At 40.3% G+C, this 24748-nt stretch overlaps 1 protein-coding gene across 1 annotated transcript in view; it reads right to left on the reverse strand.

The window, feature by feature from the left end:
* The window catches only part of kif28 (kinesin family member 28), a 56974-nt gene that overhangs the window by 28480 nt on the left and 3746 nt on the right, over window positions 1-24748 (reverse strand). The window contains 9 exon segments of the mRNA XM_048601367.1: window positions 2168-2258; window positions 5448-5564; window positions 8595-8753; window positions 11143-11313; window positions 11315-11361; window positions 12626-12633; window positions 13496-13530; window positions 19198-19404; window positions 21737-21928. Of these exon segments, the coding sequence (XP_048457324.1) occupies window positions 2168-2258; window positions 5448-5564; window positions 8595-8753; window positions 11143-11313; window positions 11315-11361; window positions 12626-12633; window positions 13496-13530; window positions 19198-19404; window positions 21737-21928 (1027 nt within the window).

Raw genomic sequence — 24748 nt, forward strand, 5'->3', positions numbered from 1 at the left:
GGAATGAAGAAAAAGACACAACCAAAGCAGGGGTTTTGCCATTGACACACATCACCGAAATGAAACAGCAGATTAACCTTTCTGAGGATTCTGGGCATGGTGGTGAGTTGGGGAGAGGCAAGGATAAGAGATGGTGGGGAAGGGTGTAATATTGGGACCATGGCTTGAGTCCTGACAATGCATCACTGATCATGAAAAATACCACAAATCTTAAATTGAAGCACCAAGCCCTGAGAACGACATCCGGAGAGTGAAGTGAGAATATTTGACCTTTGTTTTAAGTAGTCCTCTCAGTGTTTGCTTCACTTGTTAGAAATTACTGATTAGCCCACTCCAAAATAGAGGAACATAGGAACAGAAGAAGGCCAAACAGTTCCTCAAGCCTGCTCTGCCATTCTAGATCATGGCTGATCATCTACGTCAAAACCATAATCCTGTGCCATCTCTAAATTCCACAATATCTTTGTTATTAGAAATCCCTCTGTCTCTTACTTGAAGACTCTCACTCTCGGAGCTTCCACAGTCTTCTGGGGTAGAGGATTCCAAAGATTCACCACCAGGTGAGTGAAGAAACTCCTTCTCATCGCAGTCCTAAATAGTTTGCCTTTCAGTCTGAGGTTGTCTTCCCTGGTTCTGGGACCCCACAGTCAAGGGAAACATCTTTTCTGCACTGACCCTGTCTAGCACTGTCAGAATTTTGTCAATCTCTATGAGATCATCTGTCCTTCTTTTCAAACCCCAAGAACATGGACCCAGCCTTCTCAATACCTCCTCACAGGATAGTCTCACCATCCTCGGAATCAGTCTGGTGAAATGCTGCTACACCCCATCTATATTCTTCCTCATACAAGGGGACCAGAACCGTTTACAGTACATAAACGTAGACAAAATTGGAGACGCTTAGTAAGGTTAAGTAGCATCTGTGAGGAGAGGAATGATATTCGACACCAACCTATCACAAACAGACTGCCTTTCTGTTTTAAGCAAGTCTGACTGGGTCAATCGGGTAAGTAAACCTGCTTTGAAGAGCCATGTTATTTAAGGATGCCAGGAACTGATTTTCTTTACAGACTTTTGTATTTAGTAGCTGTGAGTCAGACAGCCCAGGGCTTGGGAAGCCCAGCAACTGGAGGGGGAGAATGGGCAGCTGCTCACCGCTTATGGGTTAGGAACTCAGAGCAGGAGAGATTCCCTCACACTTTCCCACTTCTGGAATTGGGTGACCCACACTTATCCCCAATGGACCTACCTTCTGCATACCTTACCTACAGCACACGCCTTTGCATCCCACAGGCAGCCGTCCAAAATTCCCAAGAGTTCCCACAACGACATTTGGCAGGGCCCTCAATAGACCCCAACCCCCACCCCCGTGCTTCTGGGTGCTCCTGCATTCCATCCCCAGCTCCCTCTTTGGCTCCCCAAAATTCTGGGCAATTGGTTCAACCCCATGCGCTTTAATCAGAACTGGAAGTTAAATAACGCTTGAAGGGAACAAGGGAAGAGGATTTAAAAAAAGGAAAACAAAATGAGAGAGGTCAGTGAGAGCATTAAATGACAGAATGGTGATGGTGAAAGACAAGATGTTAGGAAATGTAGACTGCCAGGATGGAAGCTTTGCAGCACAGTGGTAATGTCACTACCTCTAGACCAGCAACTCCAGGTTCAAACCCCACGATGGGACTTGTTGGTTATGGTAGGTGCATCTATAAAGTGGCCAAATGAGTTGACTGTCAGCCTGTAAATCCTGCCAGTACACCTGATGGCAAGGGCAGGATAATCTCCTGGTCAGCCAACTGCAGATGTTAATAGCAAACCACTGTGGTAGTTTGCAAATAATAATTGTGGACACGTACAATAGAAGATTGTGATTATCTACGCCCTCTGAAGGTTTGGTGTGTGAAGAAAGGGAATATTAGGGAAGAGGACTGTGTATAAATCCTAAAGAACTAGAGCATTGCATCATGTAAGACCACCCTCTAAATTAATTAGTTTCTTCTCTCTTTGAAATTTAAAACACTAATTATAGTTACAGAACAGTATTAAGTTGGTTTAAGTGGGAAAGTGAATTGAATCTAATCCACGTGTAGCTAGAAACAAACAATCAGGAAGGTCAGCTGGTAAAAGCTGTTGATGGAACTGGACACAGAAACACGGGGTTAGAGATTACCATCTTGGATGAAGAGCTTGACAAAGCCAGAGAGCTGAGGGTCCACATTGACATTCACCAGATAGGGGAACATCTGAATCATATGTTGTTCCTAGAAGACAAATTTACAAACAAATCATAATGTTTTCTGTGACATTCCTCTGACAACAGCATTTCCCAAGCTCTCAAAATCTACAACCTTGAACAACAATCTTTTTACCTGGCCCACAAGTATTCTTCCCTCAATCCTGATCACTGCTTCTCTTCCACTCATACCTCCTCTCACTCGATAACCCTCCCTCTCACCTTCTCGCTCCAGCTTATTGCCTGTCTCCTGCTCAATGCCTCCTTCTCTTCTGATCACTGATTCCCCTCACTTGCTGCTTCTGTCTCTGATAGTCCCATAGGAAACTATTTGCTCCCCCTTGCTCATTTTGCCCTTCTCACCGGCCATCTGCCAAGCCCTCATTCAACACAAGGGGAGGATAGAAGCAAGAGAGCAGGAGGTTTGGTGAGTAGACTCCCTCCCTAACATCACAGCACTGTGGATGCACCTGAAATGCAGGAATGGGTAGTTCAACAAGGAGGCTGAACACTGTTGTAACAACCTTAGATCTGAAGCAAGAACAAAAACAAAGTTGCTGGAAAAGCTCAGTGGGGCTGGCAGCATCTGTGAAGGAAAAAAACAGAGTTAATATTTCGCGCCTGCTGGCCCAGTTCTGAGGAAGTATCACCGGATCTGAAACGTTAACTCTGTTTTTTTCCTTCATAGATAATGCCAGACCTGCTGAGCTTTTCCAGCAACTTTGTTTTTGTTCCTGATTTACAGCATCCACAGTTCTTTTAATTTTTATTTAGGTCTGAAGCAGTTTGGTAAGGAAATATATAACTTATTTAGAATACCTTGGGTTCTGTAATTGTTTTTAAGAATGTTTGAAAAGACTTTAAAGAGCTTTTGTCAATTGTAAAGGGATGAATTTTAATTTTCTTAGATAATAAAAAAGTTGGGTCATGTTACACGATTACCTCTGACTTGGAAGCAGTACAAACAGGAAGGAAGCTAACATACAAAGAATATCTGGCTGGCTGGCTCAAAGGAGAGCTGCAGGCAAAGGGTGATCAGCACACAAGAGACTTGGGGGCACCATGTGAGTGGGCTAAGATGATCAAAAGCTTGGAAGATCATGTGAATATCTTACCAGAAGTACCCAGGCTATGAACGGGGCAATTATTAGTTGGTGGGTTAAAAAGGAATTCTGGAAAGCTATACTATTATGACAGTCGTGACCCAAGGGAGAGAAGGTCGTAGAGATGTTACTTGATGACATACATATCCGTGAAATGTAGGAGAGAAAATTGATGTCAGATAGTCTCCTGACCAAAATGGATTGCAGTAGGCAGCTCACCACAAACATTTCAAGGCAAGCTAGGAATGGGCGATAAATATTGTCACAACCAGAATCTTCGACATCTCATGGGTGAATAAAAAATACTCTCAGTGTAAATAAAGAACAACATATTGTGGAACAGTGTAGCTACTGCAATCAACTTTGACAGGGAATGCATGAGGTTGTGTAAGATGTGTCTTTTGTCACATTGATCATTTAAAATGACATTTATCTTTTATTTGAAGTATCATCCGCTTTTTAATTTGTCTTTAATTTGCATTGGTCCATATTTGCGTTAAAGTAAAAACTGCAAGAAGTAAAATCTTGTTGGTAATTTCTTCATGGGGTAATTGTTTGGTAGATGGGGTTATTTTACTTTATTGTTTGCCCATGGGGATCAGAACAGCACCTTCTGAAGGACAGTTAAACGTGCATAATAAATACTGTCCTTGCCAGAGAGACTCATGGTGCACCAAAAAATAAATCAAAGCATGAATTATACAAGACAGCTGGGATAAATTGGCAACATCAAGCGCATTCTTGTGATTCACTTGTCTATTAAAAAAAAACAAAACAACTGTTGTAATGAAGACAGATGTTCTGCATTATGAATGGTTTCCTTAAGCTTGGACTGTGCTTCAGACTTTTGGCCTTTCCATACACACATTTCTTTGGTTACAAAGCTCCCTCTGCTGGAGGGATCCAGCAGCAGAAGACATTTTATTGTTACTTGAATTATTTAAATTACTGAGACTTCCTCTCTTCCAGCTTTATCCAGCTACAATTCATAACATCTTATCTTTTTACATGATAGCGTTCCTATCTGAGCCCTGGCATTAGGTTTTTGACAGACAACCATATTTCTGTTTTTTGCCTTATCTGTTCATGAAGTGTGGGAGAACCAGCATTTATTGCCCATCCCTAATTGCCCTGGAGAAGGTGGTGGTGAACGGTCTCCTGAACCATTTGGTTTAGGTAGACCCATGGTGCCATCAGGGAGGGAGCTTTATTCATTCACAGGGTGTGGATAGCATTGCCATGGCCAACACTGATTGGCAAGAAACAAAAAAGAAACTGCGAATTCTGGAAATCAGAAACCTGTTCTGAAGAAAGGCCACTGGATCCAAAACATTAACTCTGCTTTCTCTCCACAGATGCTGCTGAGTTTTCCCAGCCAATTACTGTTTATGTTCATGACTGGCAAACCCTTATTTTCTTGCCAGACCATCATAGAGCATGGTTAGAGCACCTTGCTGCGGGCCTGGAGTCACATACTGGCCAGAAGGTTTCCTTCCATGAAGTAGACCCAAGAGTTTTTTTTTACTAACAATCCGGCAGTGTAATGCTCACCCTTACCTGCACTGACTTTATAATTCCAAATGTATTCATTAACTGAAATGCAACTCCTCAGCTACCACAGTGGGACTTGAACTTGAGTCTTTGTGTCACCGGATTACTAGACCATTAATAAAACCACAATGTTTAATGCTCATCATTCATGTAGATGGGAATGCAAAATAATCAGCCTTATGAAAACTCAGTTTCTGACTAATCATATATTTTATCTTCCATATATTAAATGCATGTCGCAAAATTTAAGAAAACAAACTCAACAACTATTTAATAAGAGAAAACAGAAAATGATGGAAATACTTAATAGGCCAGGCAACATCTGTGGAAAGAGAAACACAACTCATGTTTTAGATCTGTGACCTTTGAGTTCTGATAATATGTTATTTACCTGATCTTTCTCTCTTGACACATCTTCTCTGACCTGTTGAGTGTTACCAGCATTTTCTGTTTTTATTTCAGATTTCCAGCATCTGTAGTATTTTGTTTTTGTGCTGGTAATAATCCTGACCAATTGGCAGTCCTACCTATTGTACAGTGTACACAGTTTTGCTCATTCTAACCTGTTTTAGAGTTTTGTATTTCTGTTCCCATTCTTCCTGTGCTCTCTCGAGTCGCTGCTCCCAAGAGGTCCGAATCTCTGCCATCTGCCGTTCGTTCTCAGCCAATGAACTTCGTAACTTTTCTAATGAAAAAACGGCAGTGTGATTTTACAATAAAAGTTTTGAAATGTTAGATAGAAGAATGAGGTGCTGGCAAAGGAGCTGCAACATTAGGATTTGGCTGCAAGGTTGGAAGGGGGATGCCCTTAGGAACAGTGGTTATTACCACTTTCTGTGTAACAAAGTTCTTCCTCACATTTACCCAACACTCCCACGCACAGTCCCCACCAGTAAACCCTGTCTTCAGCATTTGTAAGATTTTCAAGCCAGTGCATCAGAGTGCAGTTTAAACAAATTTAAAAATTAAAGCTTTTAAAATGCTGCTAGACCAAGCACGGACACATACTCGTTTCTTCCTCTACCCTTAATCCAGCTTGTGATTTCAAATAAACCTGTTGGACTATAACCTGGTGCTTTGTGACTTCTGACTTCAATAAACATACCATCAGTACTAAACGACGCAAACCAGGAAGGAATATAACTGTGTAGGGGTTGCATTACAATAATCCAAAGGCCTGGACTAATAATCTCAGAGAACACAAGTTCAAATCCCACCATCACAGTTTAAAAATCTGAAAAATTAAGTTAAAGGCTGGAATGCGGAAAGGTTGCCATGAAGCAGTTGGATTGGTGTGTAAATTTATCTGGTGCATTATCCCATAACAGAAGAAATCCTGTTGAATCTACCCAGTCTGGCTCAAATGAGACTCCAGTTTCATATTGATTCTAAACCTCTGCCTGAAGTAGCCTAGAAAGCCACTCAGTTTAAGAATGGGGAATAAATATTATCATTGCCAGCAAACAGTGTGCATTAAATAAAAAGCAAGGTGCCTGAGTTCATTTTCTGGACTAATTCAACTCCATTTGTTTCAGTTGTAGAAAGTGGAAACAGAGATAGAGATTTAACTCTAATCCTAGAAATAGAGTTTTATGTTTGAATGGATACATACAGACCTATGGTCATTAAAATGCAGAACAATAATGTCTTTCATTAAGTTAAAGCATTGGCTTTAACTGTGGTCCTAATAAGTATCCCCAGTCTTGTACACTCTATTTCTATTCTACCCCATTTCTGACTCACCCAGAAAGACTGAATAGGCTGGGGATCTTTTCCTCTGGAATAAAGTCTGTCAAAATTATGAAGGGGATTGATAGGATGTACAAAATACCTTTCCATTTGTTGGGACAAGTCCAAAATGGGGCCATAATAAAATCGTTATTGATAATTCCAACTGGAATTTCAAGAGGAATTTATTTATTGAGAGAGGAGATAGAGTGTGGAAATCATAACTACAATGAGCAGTTGAGACAAGTCACATATGGGGAGCTGAATGCATACATGAGAGAAAAACATTGAAAATAGGAGCAGGTTTAGGGCGTTCAGCCCTTCAAACCCGCTCCTCCATTCAATATGATCATGGCTGATCATCCAACTCAGTCCCCTGTTCCTACTTTCTCCCCCATTCCCTTTGATCCTTTTAGCCCTTAGAACTACATTTATCTTCTTCTTGAAAACATTCAATGTTTTGGCCTCAACCACTTTTTACGGCAGAGAATTCCACAGGCTCCCCACTGTCTGGGTGAAGAAATTTCTCCTCATCTAAATGGACTATCCTATATCCTGAGATTGTCAGCCCTAGTCTGGACTCCCCGATCATTGGGAAACATCGTTTCTGTGTTTACCCTGTCTAATCCTGTTAGAATTTTATTGGTTTCCATGAGAGTCACTCCTCATTCTTCTAAACCCCAGCGAATATAGCCCTAATCAATCTAGACTCTGGAAAGAAAATTTAGGTAGGGCTAGATCACGGTAGTTGTTGGTATGTAAGTTGATGTTGGTATCAATGTGAACTGTCAAATGGATTCGCCAGGTCACTGTCTTTGTGGTGTCAGCTCTGAGTAGTTTTGTCATAAACCCCAGGCATCTTTGCAGCACACTGCCCTTAATGTTGAGATAAATGTTTATAAAGGTATATATTTTACCTTCAACACATTTATTTCTTCTTACATAATGTGTTTCTTCTACAATTAACAGATGAAAAACATTGTAACTGCTGAATAATTAGTAAATGAATCTCTCTTGATTCTGGTAGTTTGATGATAATATAACATTTGTTTCTAGTGCTGAATGTCTCAATTAAAATGGATAGGGATTCCAGCTAGCACAACACCTGGATACATTTGGAAAAGAAAGATAAGTTGATGTATTTCGCTCCTCCACCACCACTCCACTGCCATCCATTCTTGATCACTTGGCTAATCCACATAGCCTGCACATCTTTGGACTGTGGGAAGAAACCAGAGCACCCAGATGTAGGAAGAATGTACAAACTCTACACAGACAGGTGCCCAAGGCTGAAATCAAACCTATGTCCCTGGTGCTGTGAGGCAGCAGTGCTAACCACTGAGCCATCGTGTTGCCCCATAAAGAATGGGCAAAGTATTAGGAGGTTCCTATGAACAGTGGAACTTTACCAAAATGCAAATCAGGATCTTGTTTTGAGGAAGAAACAAAATTGCTAACATCAGCCATATTACAGGTCCTTTCAATTGAAGAAATGTGTTAAATAATCTGCATTACTGAACTAAAACAAAACCATAGGCACAGTTTCCCCATTATTACTTTAATTCAGTGAAGTGTTATTGAATGCATTCTATTTACTCCTATTGCCACTTAAATTTCAAACAACATGGCCATTTCATTATTACTCCACATATTTAGCAGAAACTTCATTGCACCGAGTACAATTTTCACTGGAACTGTTTATCTGATGACCATCTCTGCTGCCTCGTCTTTAAAATGTCTTATTTTTTTTCCATGATCTTACACAGAAAGACAAGGTGAGGAACAACATTGGTTCCATGGGGAGATATTCAACAGAGATGGATAAGAATGCCGACTATGACTGTCTCTGATGGTATTTACTCCTCCAAGACAGAAATTATTATTTTTTGAAGTAGAGAAGTTTAAATTGGAGGCTTAAATTTGCACAACATCAGCTTGCTCCATCATTCTAGATGCATTTTAAGTTTGCTTTCAGAGCTCACCCACCTGATGACATTGCCCAATGTCGTTAAGCTGAGATTGATAGCAGTTCCCTCTCTCAGCCGGTCTCCCTCAGAACCAGAAGACCTCTGCCTCTCGCTGCCAGCCGAATCTACCACATTGATGTCAGACTGTTTTGTGAGGTGGTCTTTTAAAAATACCTGTGTGAAAGAACATCAGCAAAAGAAGTGATTTGTGTTCTACCGTCTCCAGATTAACTAAGTACCATCGACCACTTTTTCTGAATAAGACAGGATAGTGAAGAAGGCTTGCCTTTATTGGTCATGCATTGAGTACAGGGGTTCAGAGGTCATGTTGCAGCTGTACAGGACATTGGTTAGGCCACTTTTAGCATACTGAATGCAATTCTGCTCTCTCTGCTGTAGGAAGGATGTTGTGAAACTTGAAAGGGTTCGGAAAAGATTTACACAGATGTTGACAGGATTGGAGGGTTTGAGCTACAGGGAGAGGCTGAATACGCTGGGGCTGTTTTCCCTGGAGCGTCAGAGGCTGAGAGGTAACTTACAGAGGTTAATAAAATTATGAGGGGCATGAATAGGGTAAATATACAAGGTCTTTGCTCCAGGGTAGGGGAGTCCAAAAGTAGATGGCATAGGTTTAAGGTGAGAGGGGAAAGATTTAAATGGGACCAAAGGGGCAACTTTTTCACACAGAGGGTGGTGCTTGTATGGAATGGACTGCCAGACGATGTGGTGGAGGCTGGTACAATTAAAACATTTAAAAGGCAGCTGGATGGGTATATAAATACGAAGAGTTTAGACGGATATAGGCCAAATGCTGGCAAATGGGACTTGATTTATTTAGGATATCTGGTCGTCATGGACGAGTTGGACCGAAAGGTCTGTTCCCATGCTGTACATCTCTGTGATTCTATGACTCTAACTGGCATTGTTCTCCTTGATATGAATTTCAGTAAATGGGGGCAATAATGTGTTTATATATTTGGTGATGAACTTCTCATCCTACTGTTGCTATTTCAAAACCAACTAAAAATGTTTGGCAATGATTTAGAATACAACAGCGAGAGAATCTATGAAATTGATCAACATTATAATCGTAATGTACTGTTGGACAAAAACTCCCCTACTCAGATGGTAATGTCCAATTTCTGTCTAGCAGGGGTTGTCAACACCTTTGACCATTCCAATATTCTTCACATTGGCCTCCTTTCTTGCACCATCTCGAAAACTGAGGTCATCTAAAACTCTGCTCCTTACATCCTAGCTCCCACCAAGTCCTGCTTGTGCATGTGCCTGTGCTAACTCCAGGTTAAGCTACACATCACTTTTAAAACTATCATCCTGTTCTCATATCCCTACAGAGAGCTTCAGCTCTCCTCTAATTTCCTAACATCCTCTTGCCTTCCACAGCCTCTGCACTACTCCAATTCTTTCCTTTTGCATGTCCTGGATTTTAGTTGTGTCACTATTGATGACTATGCCTTCAGCTGTTTAGCCCATGAGCCTCCCTGTCTCTTTTTCTCTATCTCCATCCCACATATTTTACTGATCCAATTCTCTAATCTGTCCATAAAGCCAATTTCTTACATTCCAGGTATCATTCCAGTAAATCTCCTCTACACCCTTGCCAAGGAATTGACATCCTTCCTGTACTCCAAGTTCCCAAAATTGGCCATGGTCATAGAATATCACAGCAGGGGAGATCATTTGGCCTATTGTGTTTGTGTTGGCTCTTTGAAAGAGTTATCCATTCAGCCTATTCCTCTGCTCGTCATCAATGGGTCTGTAATAGTTTCCAATTCAGCCTGAGCAGACACACAACGATCTTTGCTCTTGTCACATGTGATCCTGTGCCCAGCTAAATGTCTATCCAGCTGCCCCTTGGATTTGGAAGCGTGCTGCCCTTCCGCAGCTTGTTCTACATCCCATACTCTTGAGTGAATTAATTGAAAACTTACCTCAATAATTTCTTGTTTGTAAGAACTACCATTTTCAAATCACTCCAGTTTGTTCCATCACACCCTTTTTGAAGACACTGGTCCTCTCTCACTGGGATAAGGGCACAGATCCAACTACACATCTGCTGATTTGCTCAAGTGACATATCAGACATCTGTTACTTTAAAAGCAAGTCCCAACATGCAAACTGTTTGATGCAAACATCAATCAATGTTTTAGCACAATATCCTTATATTTGTACTGTGTTTATAACAATCCTGTATCTTTAAAATAACCCATTTTAAACTTCCATCATTTTATTGATATTGTCTTTTCTCATTCTCCCTATGAAAATGAACCACCTCGAACTTCTCTGTATTAAATATTACCTGCCATCTGTCTGGCTATTTTACTAGTTAATGTCCTCCTAAAGTTTGTTACTTTCTTCCTCACTATTTATTAGGTTTCTGAGTTCTCTGTTGTTTGCAGTCTAGAAATTATGTGCTGTACGTTCAAGTCCAGGTCGTCAATGTAATAGTAAACTTTGTTGAAGTTAGTTAAACCAGTCATGGTTAATAACAAACAAAACTGTCTGAACTGGTGTCACCACACTGGCTACTGTTGACCATTACCTGTTTGAATCGAATGGTGATGATCATGTGTGAACGACTGCTGATCGTGTTGATGTTGGTGGACCCTGTGATTCTCTTTGTATTGCCTTCCTTCAGCAACTGTTGGACCTGCTCATAGCTTTCACAAGGCACCAACATTTGATCTTCCACATAGCCCCCCACAGGGGCTTCTTTCTCGCACTTTTAGACCTCCAGGCTGTTTGCTCTTGGCTAACAAGTCTACCACCTGGGAAGCAGATTGGTTTTAGATGCAGTAAAAATGTGTCTTTTATTTGACCCTTAGACAATTGGCAACACAAAATATCAGATTGAAATGAATCCCAATATTACAGTAACAAATCTGCACAATTGTTAACAATTCCCAAGTAAGTTTTGCCATTTAAATAGAAATAATAATGTTGAAGTAATTCACTGTTTTAAAAAATTGCAAACTCATCATCTGTGATTGATTGGCATTATCAAACCTGCTTGTCTATCAAGGTCCTTTGTCCTGTTTAGTTGATCTTGACTCTTTCCCATCACTATAAAGCTCCTGCCTTTTTGACCTTGCCACTCGCCAGAGGTATGATGACCCTCAGGTTAAATTCATGACCAGTCATCTCTCTCTAATGAAAGAACAGCTTATAATCCTCTGGGACTATGGCAACTACTATCCTTTCCTGCCTATTCTAAGTATTTTTGTCACTTATTTTGACTTAACACTTTCTACTTCCATTCCTTTTTGCCTTGTATCCTCATCCTTGTGCTTTTCTTCTATTTTAGTGTTAAGAGCAATATTTATTGAAAACAAAACTTTCCATTGGTTATAAAGTATGTTTAAAAGATGGGTTTTCATCTAATGCAAAGCTTGGCTCGTGAAGATTTATCTGATCACAGCAATGAGTTGCTCAGTCTTCACTGTTTCTATATGAGCATTTCCAGGTCCTAAAGGTAACACCAAACACTGTGTGGAGCTGAAGGAACACAGCAGGCCAGGCAGCATCAGAAGAGCAGGAAAGTTGATGTTTCAGGTCGGGACCCTTCTTCAGAAATGGGGAGGGGGAAGGGAGCTCCGAAATAAATAGAGAGGAGGGGCGGGGCTGGGGAAGGTAGGCGGGATGGTGATAGGTGAGTGCAGTAGGAAGTAGTGGGGATTGGTCAGTGACGTGGGAGGAGCAGATAGGTGGGAGAGAAGATGGACAGGTTGTGTCAGGTCAGGGAGGCGGGAATGAGAGAGAAGGTTGATCGTGGGATGAGGCCGGGGGTGGGGAGATATTAAAACTGGTAAAATCCATGTTTAGGCTATTGGACTGTAGGCTCCCAAGGTGGAATATGAGGTGCTGCTCCTCCAGTTTGCGGGTGGCAACATTGTGACACTGGAGGAGGCCCAGGATGGACACGTCACCCAGGGAGTTGGGGGTGGGTGGGTGGGAGCTGAAATGGTCTGTGACTGGAAGGTGTTGTCATTTGGCATGAACCAAGCGCAGCTGCTCTACAAAACGGCCTCTGAGCCTCCACTTGGTCTCACCGATGTGGAGGAGGCCACATCGGGAACAGCAGATGCAGTAGACCATGTTGTCGGATGTGCAGGTGAACCCCTGTCTGATGTGGAAGGTTTGTTTGGTGCCTTGAATGGAGATGAGGGGGGAGGTGTAGGGGCAGGTGTAGCACTTCCTGCGTTTGCAGGGAAAGGAACCGCAGGAAGTGCTACAACCCTCCACCTCCTTGACCTAACAAAACTTGTCCATCTTCTCTCCCACCTATCTGCTTCTCCCACCTCACTGACCAATCTCCACCACTGCCTACCTGCACTCACCCATCACCATCCCACCTACCTTCCCCCGCCTCACCCCTCCTCTCTCTATTTATTTGAGCTCCTAGCCCCCTCCCTATTTCTGAAGAAGGGTCCTGACCTGAAACATCAACTTTCCTGCTCCTCTGACGCTGCCTGACCTGCTGTGTTCATCCAGCTCCACACTGTGTTATCTCTGACTTCAGCATCTGCAGTTCTTACTATCTCTGAATACTAAACAGTGATGGATGAGGACCATAAACCCCTTTTAATAAACTAGCTGGAGTACTTGCTGAAAAATTATAATTAAATAACTCATACCCTTGCATTATAAGTACATCTCAACATATTTTATCAATTTCAGTAAAGTTAATGAGACATAATTTTATATTAGTTAATAAAATGTTCACTTACACAAGAAAAAGATTGGTTTTCAAAAACAATGGAAAGACCTTCAACCTAATCCCTTAGAAGAAACTTTTCTGTTATACCAGTGCATTACTGACTTAAAGTGTACATTCATACTATTGGTCTGAGAGTGAACAATATTTCATATATATCCCAGTAAGGAGGAAAAATAACCTTTCATTGTAGATTTCCAACAAGCTGAAATAAATCTGAAAAAGAAAAGAAATTGAGTTGTATCTTTAATTCCAAGTTACATTCAATAAGATCACCCTACATTCATAACATTGAGAGACTGTGGAACATCACTGCACTGGTCATCCAGAAGTCCAGGATAATACTTTAAGGAAAACTGAAAGAACTATGGATGCTGTAAATTAGAAACAAAAACAGAAGTTGCTGGTAAAGCTCAGCAGATCTGGTAGCATCTGTGAAGAGAAATCAGAGTTAATGTTTTGGGTTGGGTGACTCTTCCTCAAGGGTCACCCGACACAAAACATTAACTCAGATTTCTTTTCACAGACGCTGCCAGACCTGCTGAGCTTTACTAGCAACTTCTGTTTTTGTTAATGCTTTTAAGGACATGGGTTCACCACACCAAATGCTGGATTGAAACAAATTGAAACTGCAGGAATGGATACCAAGTCAACTATCGGCAATTGCTGTAAAAACCCATTTGGTTCACTTTATGGAATGAAATCAGCCATTCTGAAAACAGGTCTGGCCTACATGTGACTCCAGACTCCAAAGCAATGTGGTTGACTCTGAACTACCCTCTGAAATGACCTGAATAGCCATTCAGATCAAGGGCAATTAAGGATGAGCAATAAATGCTGGCCTAGCGTTAGGTGCACTCTTTCCATGAAAGGGTAAATTAAAAATAAAGACATCTCTGCCTTATATCATTCGTTGTCAGCAATCATTACATACTCCAGGCTGATTGTCATTTCAGTGTCGACCACCATTCAATTAGGAACCATACACTACCATCAAAACGAGAGGTAATCAAAGGCTCGATCATAACTCAAGCCAATTATAATCAGAAAACCAATTTGGAGATTTGGATTCCCTCAGGAATTATGAGAACAAAGCATAAACAAGGAATGAAAGATCACTGAAACCCAACACTGAATTATTACTCTAATTTTATTCAGAAATATTCAAGCAACTATGAAGTTTTCTCTTGAATGAGTTTCCTGGTGCTCATGGTGTAGTTTAATTGAGATGTTACATGATACTATGTATGTGTGAAAAAAAGTGCTATGAATTTATCAACAAGCACCTAAACGCACATTTGGATTATTAACTGCCAAGTTATTTAATCATTGGATAGAGTATAGTCAATACACTACTCACTGTTGTTGGGCCAGATTGAACAAGGAACTGCATAATATAATCTGATCAGATCTTACTACAGTTGCATGTGGTCAGCTGGAGGATACACTCTGTCTTCTACCTGTCATATCACAGGAACTAAAAGTTTTCAATAATCTCTTTCTCCTGTGTTCCACCCCAATATAGATTATTTTTATCTGTGTGCATGCTGTTCTACTGTCCCTGCAGTATCCCTTCTTGATGTCATCCTCTCTGCCATGTTGTTATCGTTTCCCTTAGTCCTTTCCCATTGCTGCAACCATCATGTTGTCCTCATCTTTCTCACCCTTCAATTGCATTACGCGTATCTTCAAGTAAAACTCTGTCACTCAGATCATTTCATAATGTTTTAAAACTTCTTTTAAAATATTACATTTTTGATCTTTCAAAGATTCTTAATTCACAGTAACTCCTTCTCTAGTTCTGGGTGTTTTCATTTTATTTCTTCATTGGTTGTCCCTCAGGTTTGAGGATTTGCTTCCACTCTGGGGGCGTGTGGGGAGAGAGGGAAGGGTTGTATTCTGCAGGGGCTGAATGGTCCAATCCTGAAGCAGCAGACTCTGCCACATGTGAGGAGATGGTGTTTGCTGAAGCAATAGGGTTAGGATCAGGGACACTCTGGACTCTGTGCACTCTTTCTGCTACCTATCCCCATTACCCCACATTTCCCATGGTTACTCCACCCAGCCTACATATCCCTGGACACTATGGGGAATTTATTGTGAGCAATCCACCTAACCCGTACATTTTTGGACTGTGGGAGGAAACCAGAGCACCCAGCAGACATGGCGAGAAGGTGCAAACTCCACACAGACCTCCACCAGAGGCTGGAATCAAAGCAAGATTCCTGGCATTGTGAGGCAGTAATGCTAACCACTGAACCACAGTGCCTCACCAGGCAGAGCTGTTGACAGAGCCAAAGGCTTTTGTGAGATTGGAGAAGGCCACATACAGAAGCAAACGTCTTGTTAAAACTAAGTTAATTTTGTATGTCTTCTTTCACTTTCTCTCTTTGTTTGGGATTTCTACAAATTTATTCACTTAACCCATTGTAAATTCAATCCTGCAAGGCCCTGATTTTTATTTAACCCATTAATCTGGGGAAACCTTGTTTCCTGAGACCAAAGACTGTTGTCATTTATTCAGTTAACTGAAGTGATGTTTATTAGTTTAATGTGAGATAAACTCTTTGATTTTAACACAAGCCCGTTAATTTAGTGAATTATCCTGGACAATGCAATTGATTGTATTCAATTAACTTACAGAATGTCTATTTTCAGGCTGAAGTCTAAATTTACTTCAATTAATTTGGGGGCAGCCTCTATTTGAGCGTTGTTAATTTTGGTACTACCCAAAAGTTATAATTGAATCAATTAACTTTTGAAAATGTGCTTTCCGCTTCCTCCCAGTCTTTCTTTGGTTCTCCCGAGCCTGTTCTGTCTTCATTAGCTCCACAGTTCCTCCTCTACAGCCCCAATCATTACCCACCTCCACATCTTGCTTTTTTTCAACTTTTTCACTTACTTCTTCCATTTGAGCTATTACTTGTTTTTAGTATGCGGACGTCATTAGTATGGCCAGTTCATATAGGCCATATATTGCTTCTACTCAGAAGGTGGAATGGGGGACTATTTTCTTGAACCCTAATAATGATTTGTTACAGTTTCAGACTTGGTCACTCAACATTCCTCAGTGGTCACATGTGTCTACAATAACCTTCGAGTCCCTGTCCCTCCACAGCTCTCCACAGATTCTGCATCCTCTGGTCCTCCATATCAATTGCACCATCGAATCCTACTCTCCACATATACTGATAGCTATTTTGTACTATTGAACTTGAATAATGCTTAAAAAAAGGACACATTTTGTTGAAGCTTTCATTCTGCAATCATCAGACCAGGAATTACTCTAAAAACCAATGTAAGATTATCACTCGGGCTTGCTATGTGATGTTCTGGAACATATGTTTCGTGAGTGTCACAGTGGCTCAGTGGTTAGCACTGCTGCTGCACAGCACCAGGGACCCAGGCTTGATTCCACCCTCCAGTGACTGTCTGTGTGGAGATTGCACATTGTCTTCGTGGATTTCCTCTGGGTGCTCTGGCTTCCTCCCACAGTCCGAAGATGTGTAGGGTAGGTGGATTGGCCATGCTAAATTGCCCATAGTGTCCAGGGATGTTTAGATTAAGTGTTTTAGACATGGGAGATGCAGGGGTAGGGGAATGAGTCTGGGTGGGATGCTCATCTGCAGAGGGGTGGTGTGGACTTTTTGGGTCAAATGGCCTGTTTCCACACTGTAGGGACTCTATGATTCTCTACATTATTATACAAATTGAAAGAGCACAAGCAAATGGTGCACTTGTTCCAACTCAATGAAACAGGTGACACTCATTCCTGGGTTTATTTCTTAGGGCAATGTCTTGACCAATCAGAGTCAACCTTCCTGGTTTAAATTTAAACAAAGGTTTGCAGTAAACTGTCAATCATAATCTAACTGGTTCATTTTCCATGACAATACTTCTAGCAATCAGAATTCACTTGCCAACCAATCAGCAATCTACTCTCATACAAATAAAAAGATTGCGTTCCCTTTATATTGGCAATTCTTGAGAACTGACCTAATGAATGCAAGTTGAAAGATTTTGACAAAATCTGTCTTTTCTCAGCAATACATATTTATTTGAACCCATGTCCCACCTTCTGCAAATGGACTAAGAAGGAGACAAACAATCTGGTGTATAGTAATTTATTTCTTAAAATGCATTTAAAACAATATTTATCAGTCTCAGAGTTAACAAGCTGCATCAGTAGCAGAGAATGGTCCACTGTTAACAACCTAAACACTACATAAATACAACAATAAAATCTGACCTGATTCTGTTGGGAGGAGTATTGATTTCTGGAACAATTACTTATCTATCCCAATGTGTGAAACTACTTGTGCGACCTTAATACTTCGCTTTTCTTCCTAGAATTCTAACCCCATGTTATTACTCCTTTTTTATCTAATCATCATTTCTTGGTCAATAGCCTATAATGCGGAATTGATAGCTATGTGACTTATTCTAAAGGCAGTCATCATAAGAACGTAAGAAATAGCAGCAGGTGTTGGACCTTCAGACTCTTGTGCCTGCTCCAACATTCAATGCAATCATGACTGATCCAATTATGGGCTTACCATCACCTTCCTGTCCATCCCCTTTAACTCATGACTCCCTTATCAATCAAAAATCTGTTTAATTTGGCTTTGAATATATTCAATGATCCAACCTCTACTATTCTTAAGGGAAGAGAATTCCAAAGACTAATAATCCTCTGAGACAAGAAATTCCTCTTCATCTATGTCCCAATTCAGAGACCAGGACCCTTAGTTTTAAAGTGGACCCCCTAATGTTAGATCCCCTCATGACAGGAAACACCTCTCAGCATCAACCCTGTCAATCCCATTCATGTTTCGAGAAGACCACATTTCATTTTTTAATCTCCATTGAGTATGGGACATAGTCTGAGAATTAGGTCCAAACCATTCAGGAACAATGTTAGGAAGAATATCTAGGTTTGGAACTTTTTTTCATAAATGGCAATAGATGATGGACCAGTTGTTCATTCTAATCTGAGATAGAATCAAAGAGATGTACAGCACGAAAATAGACCCTTTGGTCTAACTCATCCATGCCTACCAGATATCCTAAATTAATCTAGTCCCAGTTGCCAGCATTTGGCCCATATCCCTCTAAACCTTCCTATTCATATACCTATCCAGATGCTGAATAAATGTTGCAATTGTACCAGCCTCCACCACTTCCTCTGGCAGCTCATTCCATACATGCACCACCCTCTACATGAAAAAGTTGCACCGTAGGTCCCTTTTAAATTCTTCCCCTCTCACCTTAAACCTATGCCCTCTAGTTTTGGACTCCCCTACACTGGGGAAAGTAGATTTTCTTTTGGTTAAGTAGATGTATTAAGGGATATGGACTAAAAATAGGCATATGGATTTAGGCCACAGATCAGCCATGATTTCATTGAATGGTGGAACAAGCTCAATAGGCTGAATGATCTTCTCCTGTTCCTATCAGTATTGGCTCAATTCCTGCTTGGCCTTTCCTCTTCAGATAAACCCTTCCATCCCAATGCTGCTTGAAATATATAATGATTGGCTCTGAACCTCCAGCTGGGTTTCTTCTGCTATTTGTTTGAAATGGTTAATGATTAACGAAGTGGTTAAAGTCAATTTCTAAAGTGTACTGGCAATATTTAATAATCTGTATCTGTGCAATATTTGAATATTGAGATGTTTTAGGCTTTAGCTTATGCTTGATCAATTTTGATCAACACTCCCTCACCCATTACACACCAATACCTCCTCCCAGTCTACACAGTGCCTGGTCATCACCTCAAAGGTATTACTTTTCACCAAATACCCATTAATCCCAATTCACAGTAAACCCCAATGTCCATTACCGACCTTCAAACTCATTATCTCTTTAATAGCTAATCCTTACCTGGTACTGTTTATTAAGTTCTTGATTTTGATTAATTGTTTTGAACAACTCGTCACAAGTCAATGGGATTATCCCTTTATTTGGACCATAACCAATCATAGTGTAGCTCTTTCCTGAGCCCATCTGACCATAGGCTAATAGAGCGGCGTTGTATCCCTTCGATGCGTTATTCAGCATTTCTTGGCCAAGATCATCAAACACTCTTCTCTAAGAAAACAAATTTTAAACAAAATTCAACGTCTTTCTGTCCTTTCCATTTCACTCATCAGGACAGATGCAAGAATGCCAAATCTCAAGCAGAACAACACATGTTACTGCATGAGAATCAGGGTTGTTTGGTTGGAAACTAGACTCTGAATCTCTAATGATGGCACAGTGGTTAACACTGCTGTCTCACAGTGCCAGGGCCTTGGGCTTGATTCGAACCATGGGAGACTGTCTGTGTGGAGTTTGCATTGTTGTACCTGTGTCTGTGTGGGTTTCCGCCAGGTGCTCTGGTTTCCTCCCACAGTCCAAATATGTGCCAGTTAGGTAGATTGGGAAATGTGGGACTACAGGGATAGGGTGGAAGTTGGGATGTTCTTTGGAGAGTCAGTGCAGACTCAGTGGGCCTCTGTCTGCACTGTAGGGCTGCTATGATTGATTGAGGCATTGCCATGAAGAATGCACCAAAACTTTATCCAAATTTTTTGTTAATTGTAAAGGTACTTTGTTTAACACTTCTTGGTTAATATCATCAAACGGTCTTCTCGAGAAAGCACATTGTAAACAAAATTCAGCATTTTATTCTAACCATATGTATGTTGTGATATGATTTCTGGGATTTATACATATAATTTTTAATGTCATTTGTGATGAGTTTGGGTTTCTGTTTTTTGGGTTAGTAACTTGTGGGTTTTTTGTATTTCTGAAGTTAATAATAACTTGCAAGTTTTTTTGTAGCCATGGTGATCTCTTTTAAGAACAGCTTTGAGGCCTGACTTTAGAGTGAATGCACTTTGTGTGACATTAACTTTTCCCTAGTGCATTCTCCATGGATGTACCTCCACTAATCAGAGTCTAGTTACTAACCAATCAGAACCCTGATGCTCTTGCAGTACAAGTTGTTATTCCCTTTGGGATTTGGCATTCTTGCATTTATCCTAATGAGTACAAGGTAAAAAAAATGTTTTAATAGCATGTCCCTTTCCTTCAACAATATTTAAGTTTTGAAATTTTAGTTTAATCTAGTCTACAAGTCTAATCCATGAAACCTATTCTCACAAATTAGTCCTTTTAAGCCCTGCTATCATTCTGGTGAAACTGTATTGTACCCAATATCGCTGCTGCTCAGAATTGACTGCAGGATTCCAGGCAGGGTCAAATCAGATCTGTGTATAGCTGTAAACTAGTTTCCATTCTTTAGATTCCAGACTCCCTGAGACAAAAATTGACTTTCAATTTGTATTTTAAATTATTTTTATAATTGTCCAAAATGTTTTAATGATTCTGTGCTTGAATCTGTAAACCTCTCTGCTCATCTGTAATTCCCAGCCTATTACCATTTAGAAAATGCTCTTGATGCATAAAAGATCAAATATAAATTAGGATAACATTTTGAACAAATGAAAATTTCAAAGTGTAGCTTTGTGGCATTCCACATAAACAGAACCATTCTCATACAGTAACCCCAGCATTAGCCTATGATGACTTATTTAGCCTGATTTTTAAAAATTCTCTTGTTGGTGGTGGTACATTGACTGGGAACAATACAGAAGAGAGGAGAGGGATATAATCTGAAAGAGACATATGTATCCCTACAAAAATTAAACCTTGTGCAACAAAGATAATAGTTAAAGGGGCAGTCTTTCATACAATTGCTGTAATTTTGGGATTTACAGATTCCCAGGAAAGAATCACACTTTATTAGATTACTGTACTTCATATTTCAATTATATTTCTGTGTCCTTTTCTAATAATCAAAATAAAATAAAAGAAAAATGGTCATTCGGTTAAGCACATTAATTTGAAGAGATAACAAGGTGTAGAGCTGAATGAACACAGCAGGCCAAGCAGCATCAGAGGAGCAGGAAAGCTGAAGTTTCAGGTCTAGACCCTTCTGCAGAAATGGTTCTTCAGAAATTTGAAGAGATGTATTTTAACAGATAATAGGTACAGCAACAACTCACTGCAGTAGTTCAGGAAGTCACCTTGCCTCCACCTTCCCCAGTGGAATTAGGGGTGGTCAATAAATGCCAGCCTAACTAGGAATATCCATGTCCCATGAAAGAAAAAATTTTTTTATAAAGTTCTACACATTAATCTACTCTTGAAACTATTGTGATAAAATTTCACAATGAATGTGGAAGGAAATATCATCACTTGAAATGAATGTTTCTGGAGCTCCTATGCATGAGCTGTGGAATAGTTCCTGAAGCCATGCAAAACTCCTGCAATGCAGAACTGAAGAAGCTGTCCAGATCCTGTGCTCTTAATAAAGTCAACGTTGTTCTGTATAATAAAGGTCTGCTCCTTTTGGATAGCTGTGTTATCATTTTACCTGGTCTGCATATTTGCTCGTAGATCCATCTGAAGTAAGAATTCCTTCCTTGTTTTTAATAAATCCACTGTGTGACCAGTAGGACAGGTCAAATAAAAAGGTTTTTGTGTTGTTCCGATTTCTGGGATCACAAACTGTGATGCTGTTTAAAACCATGGAAATAATGCAACGGCTTCCTGCATCTTTCTCCATCTGTTGAGATGTATGAGGGTGACACATTGTTAAAAAAATCGAGCAGTCAGATAGAAATTAATATAGAAATATTTGCAACAGTGCATGAGGAACATCCTGGATTACAGATTATCCTCAAGATAGGGACAGTGAAAGTTCCAGTCAATCCTCAATAACTGGCAAACGTCTTGACACACTGTTCCAGTGAATTGGATTCCCTGGTCCGAGCAAATGCTGGTGGGTAGCCCCCATCGGGGTATGTGGTCCTTACATAGTACTTTGTCTGCGTGATTGGCTGTGGCCTTTCTTGCGGGAACAGCTTCTACCCATCTGGAAAACTTGTCCACAATTACAAGGACATCTGAGTAACCTTGACAGCGTGGGAGCAGGAAATAACCAACTTGCAAGTGTCAGAATGGCCTTGGAGGCACCAGTGCTTTCAGTTGCGGATGGCACTTAATGTCACTGGATGACACTTAATGTCTTAATGTCACTAGTGTAGATCCCCATGTGCCATTACACTGAGTGTAGGCTGTGACTATTGACAGGAGTTGTGGTAATGGAGAGCATCATGGAAGATGCTAAACACAGGAGCCTAAAACACATGGTGGTAAAATAAAGCACATTAAAACAAGAAAACTGGAAAAAAATTAAGAGCATGCTCACTGGATTAATAGAAACTACATATAAACATAGTGCTGCCCCTAATTTGCAATTGTCCCCTTGTTTAACCTCTCCAAAAACGGGAACATCCTCTCAGCATCCACCTTATCAAGTCCCTTCAGGTGCTTATATGTTTCAGTAAGATCATCACTCACTCCAATGTGTACAGGCCCAGCCTGTCCAACTTTTCACCAAAAGATATCCCCTTTCTTGACAAGATGACCCTTGCTCCCAGGTATCAGAAGAATAAACCTTCTCTGAATTGCTTTTAACCTATTTACATCCTTCTTAAACAAGGAGACCAAAACTGTACACAGTGCTCCAGATGAGGCCTTAACAATGCTCCATACCACCGCAGCAAAGCATCTGTACTTTCATTTTCCATTTCCCTTGTAATAAAAAACAACATTCCATTTGCCTTCCTAATCCCCTTTGCATCTGCAGCCTAACTGTCATGAATCATGCACAAGGGTGCCCAGATCCCCCTGTGCATCAGAGTTTTGTAACCTCTCTCCATCCGAATAATGTGCTGCTTTTCTATTTGTCCTGCGAAAATAAACAAGTTCACATTTAACCAGATTATACTCCAGCTAGCAAATTGTTGCCCACTCATTTAACCTATCTACATCCTTTTGTAGACTTATTATGTTTTGTTCACCACTTACTTTCCTACCTATCTTTGTGTCATGAGCAAATTTAAAACTGATTTCCAAGAAATTTATATAGATTGTCAACAATTGAGAGCTCAATACTGATCCCTTTTGGACATCATTCATCAAATTCTAAGGGTGGAGAAATAATTTAAATTTACACAAAATTTTATTGCAACAAATGGAAAGAGTTTGTCTTTATATATTGCCTTTCACGAGCTCAGGTCAACCCAAGTTTTTTTATAGCCAAGGAAACAATCTTAAAGTGTAATCACTATTATAACATGGGAAACATGGTGGCTATTTTGTACACTGCAAGGTTCCAAAGACTGAAATGTGGTGATTGCCAGACAATCTGTTTCTTATAATAAATACATAAAGTATTGTAGAAACAGAGTTAGCTTTCTAAGCCCAATGATTCTGCTTCAGAACTGAAAGGAACTGGGAAATAATGTTGTTGGTGCTCTTGGCAAAGTGGGAGGAGAAGTGAGTGAATCAAATTGTAAGGGTGCTGAGTGTCAAAGACAAAGGGAAAGCTAATGATAGTAAAGATCTTTTCATTTAACCTATTATCCTAATCAATCTGTTCAGAAATATGATTGTATACTGTGGGAGCAGGAGGGACTTGAACCCAGGTTTCTCAGCCCAGAGGTAGTGGTACTACCACTGTTCCATGAGAGGGGCCCCAAAACCCCTAGGATTTGAATGTAGGACCTCCAGTTTACCAGGCAGTCATTTTAACCAACTAAACAACATTACAACTAGCTGATAGTAAAAGAGAGAAGTTGATGCAAAACAGGTGAGTTTGATTAGTGCAAATAGTAAAAAATAGTTCAGTTTTGCTGACAGCAATTCCATATTATCAATGCACAGGGGTGGAGTGTGATATTGATTGATATGATGTTGATTGGTTGAATATTAGCAGGACACTAGGGAAGAAGACCCTTGCGGTTGTTCTTTGAAATAATGCAAGGGATCTTTCCACCCGAGAAGGCATTTGGTTTAATGTCTTATCCGAAATAACAATGAAAGAACTAATGGCATTAAATCAGCTAGGCAAGTGGGTGTAAATGGCATACATTTGTAGTTCTTACTTTGTGTTTCTCAGTTGTCAATTGTTACCCCATGAAAATGACTTTATTATCCTCTGTTCATTACAGTAGGAAATGTGATTGAGGGAATCAGCAAATCATTGGAAACAAATGAGTCACTAAAATTGGCTTCAAAAAAGGTTGTGCATGAGAAATTTGATTATGTTTTTTTCAAGAAGTTACCGTCATTTTCAACTGTACAACTGTTTGGTGTTTGGTAGTGTGTACCTAATGGCCCTTTGTTCTGTGTGCTATTCTTCAACCCTGTCAGGAAAAGCAAGAAGTCGTAAGCAAGAGAGACCAGACATTTCAGAATTAGTCGTAAACTAAACTCCTATTTAAACAAAGAACTTGGAGTGTCATTTCTGCAATTCTCTAAGGTATAAAAACTCAACAAATTGTTGAAAAGGTTAGCAGAAGTGTCAGGTGGCTGATGG

Source organism: Rhincodon typus, chromosome 9 (genome assembly GCF_021869965.1).
Source record: "Rhincodon typus isolate 14 chromosome 9, sRhiTyp1.1, whole genome shotgun sequence".
NCBI lineage: Eukaryota > Metazoa > Chordata > Chondrichthyes > Orectolobiformes > Rhincodontidae > Rhincodon > Rhincodon typus.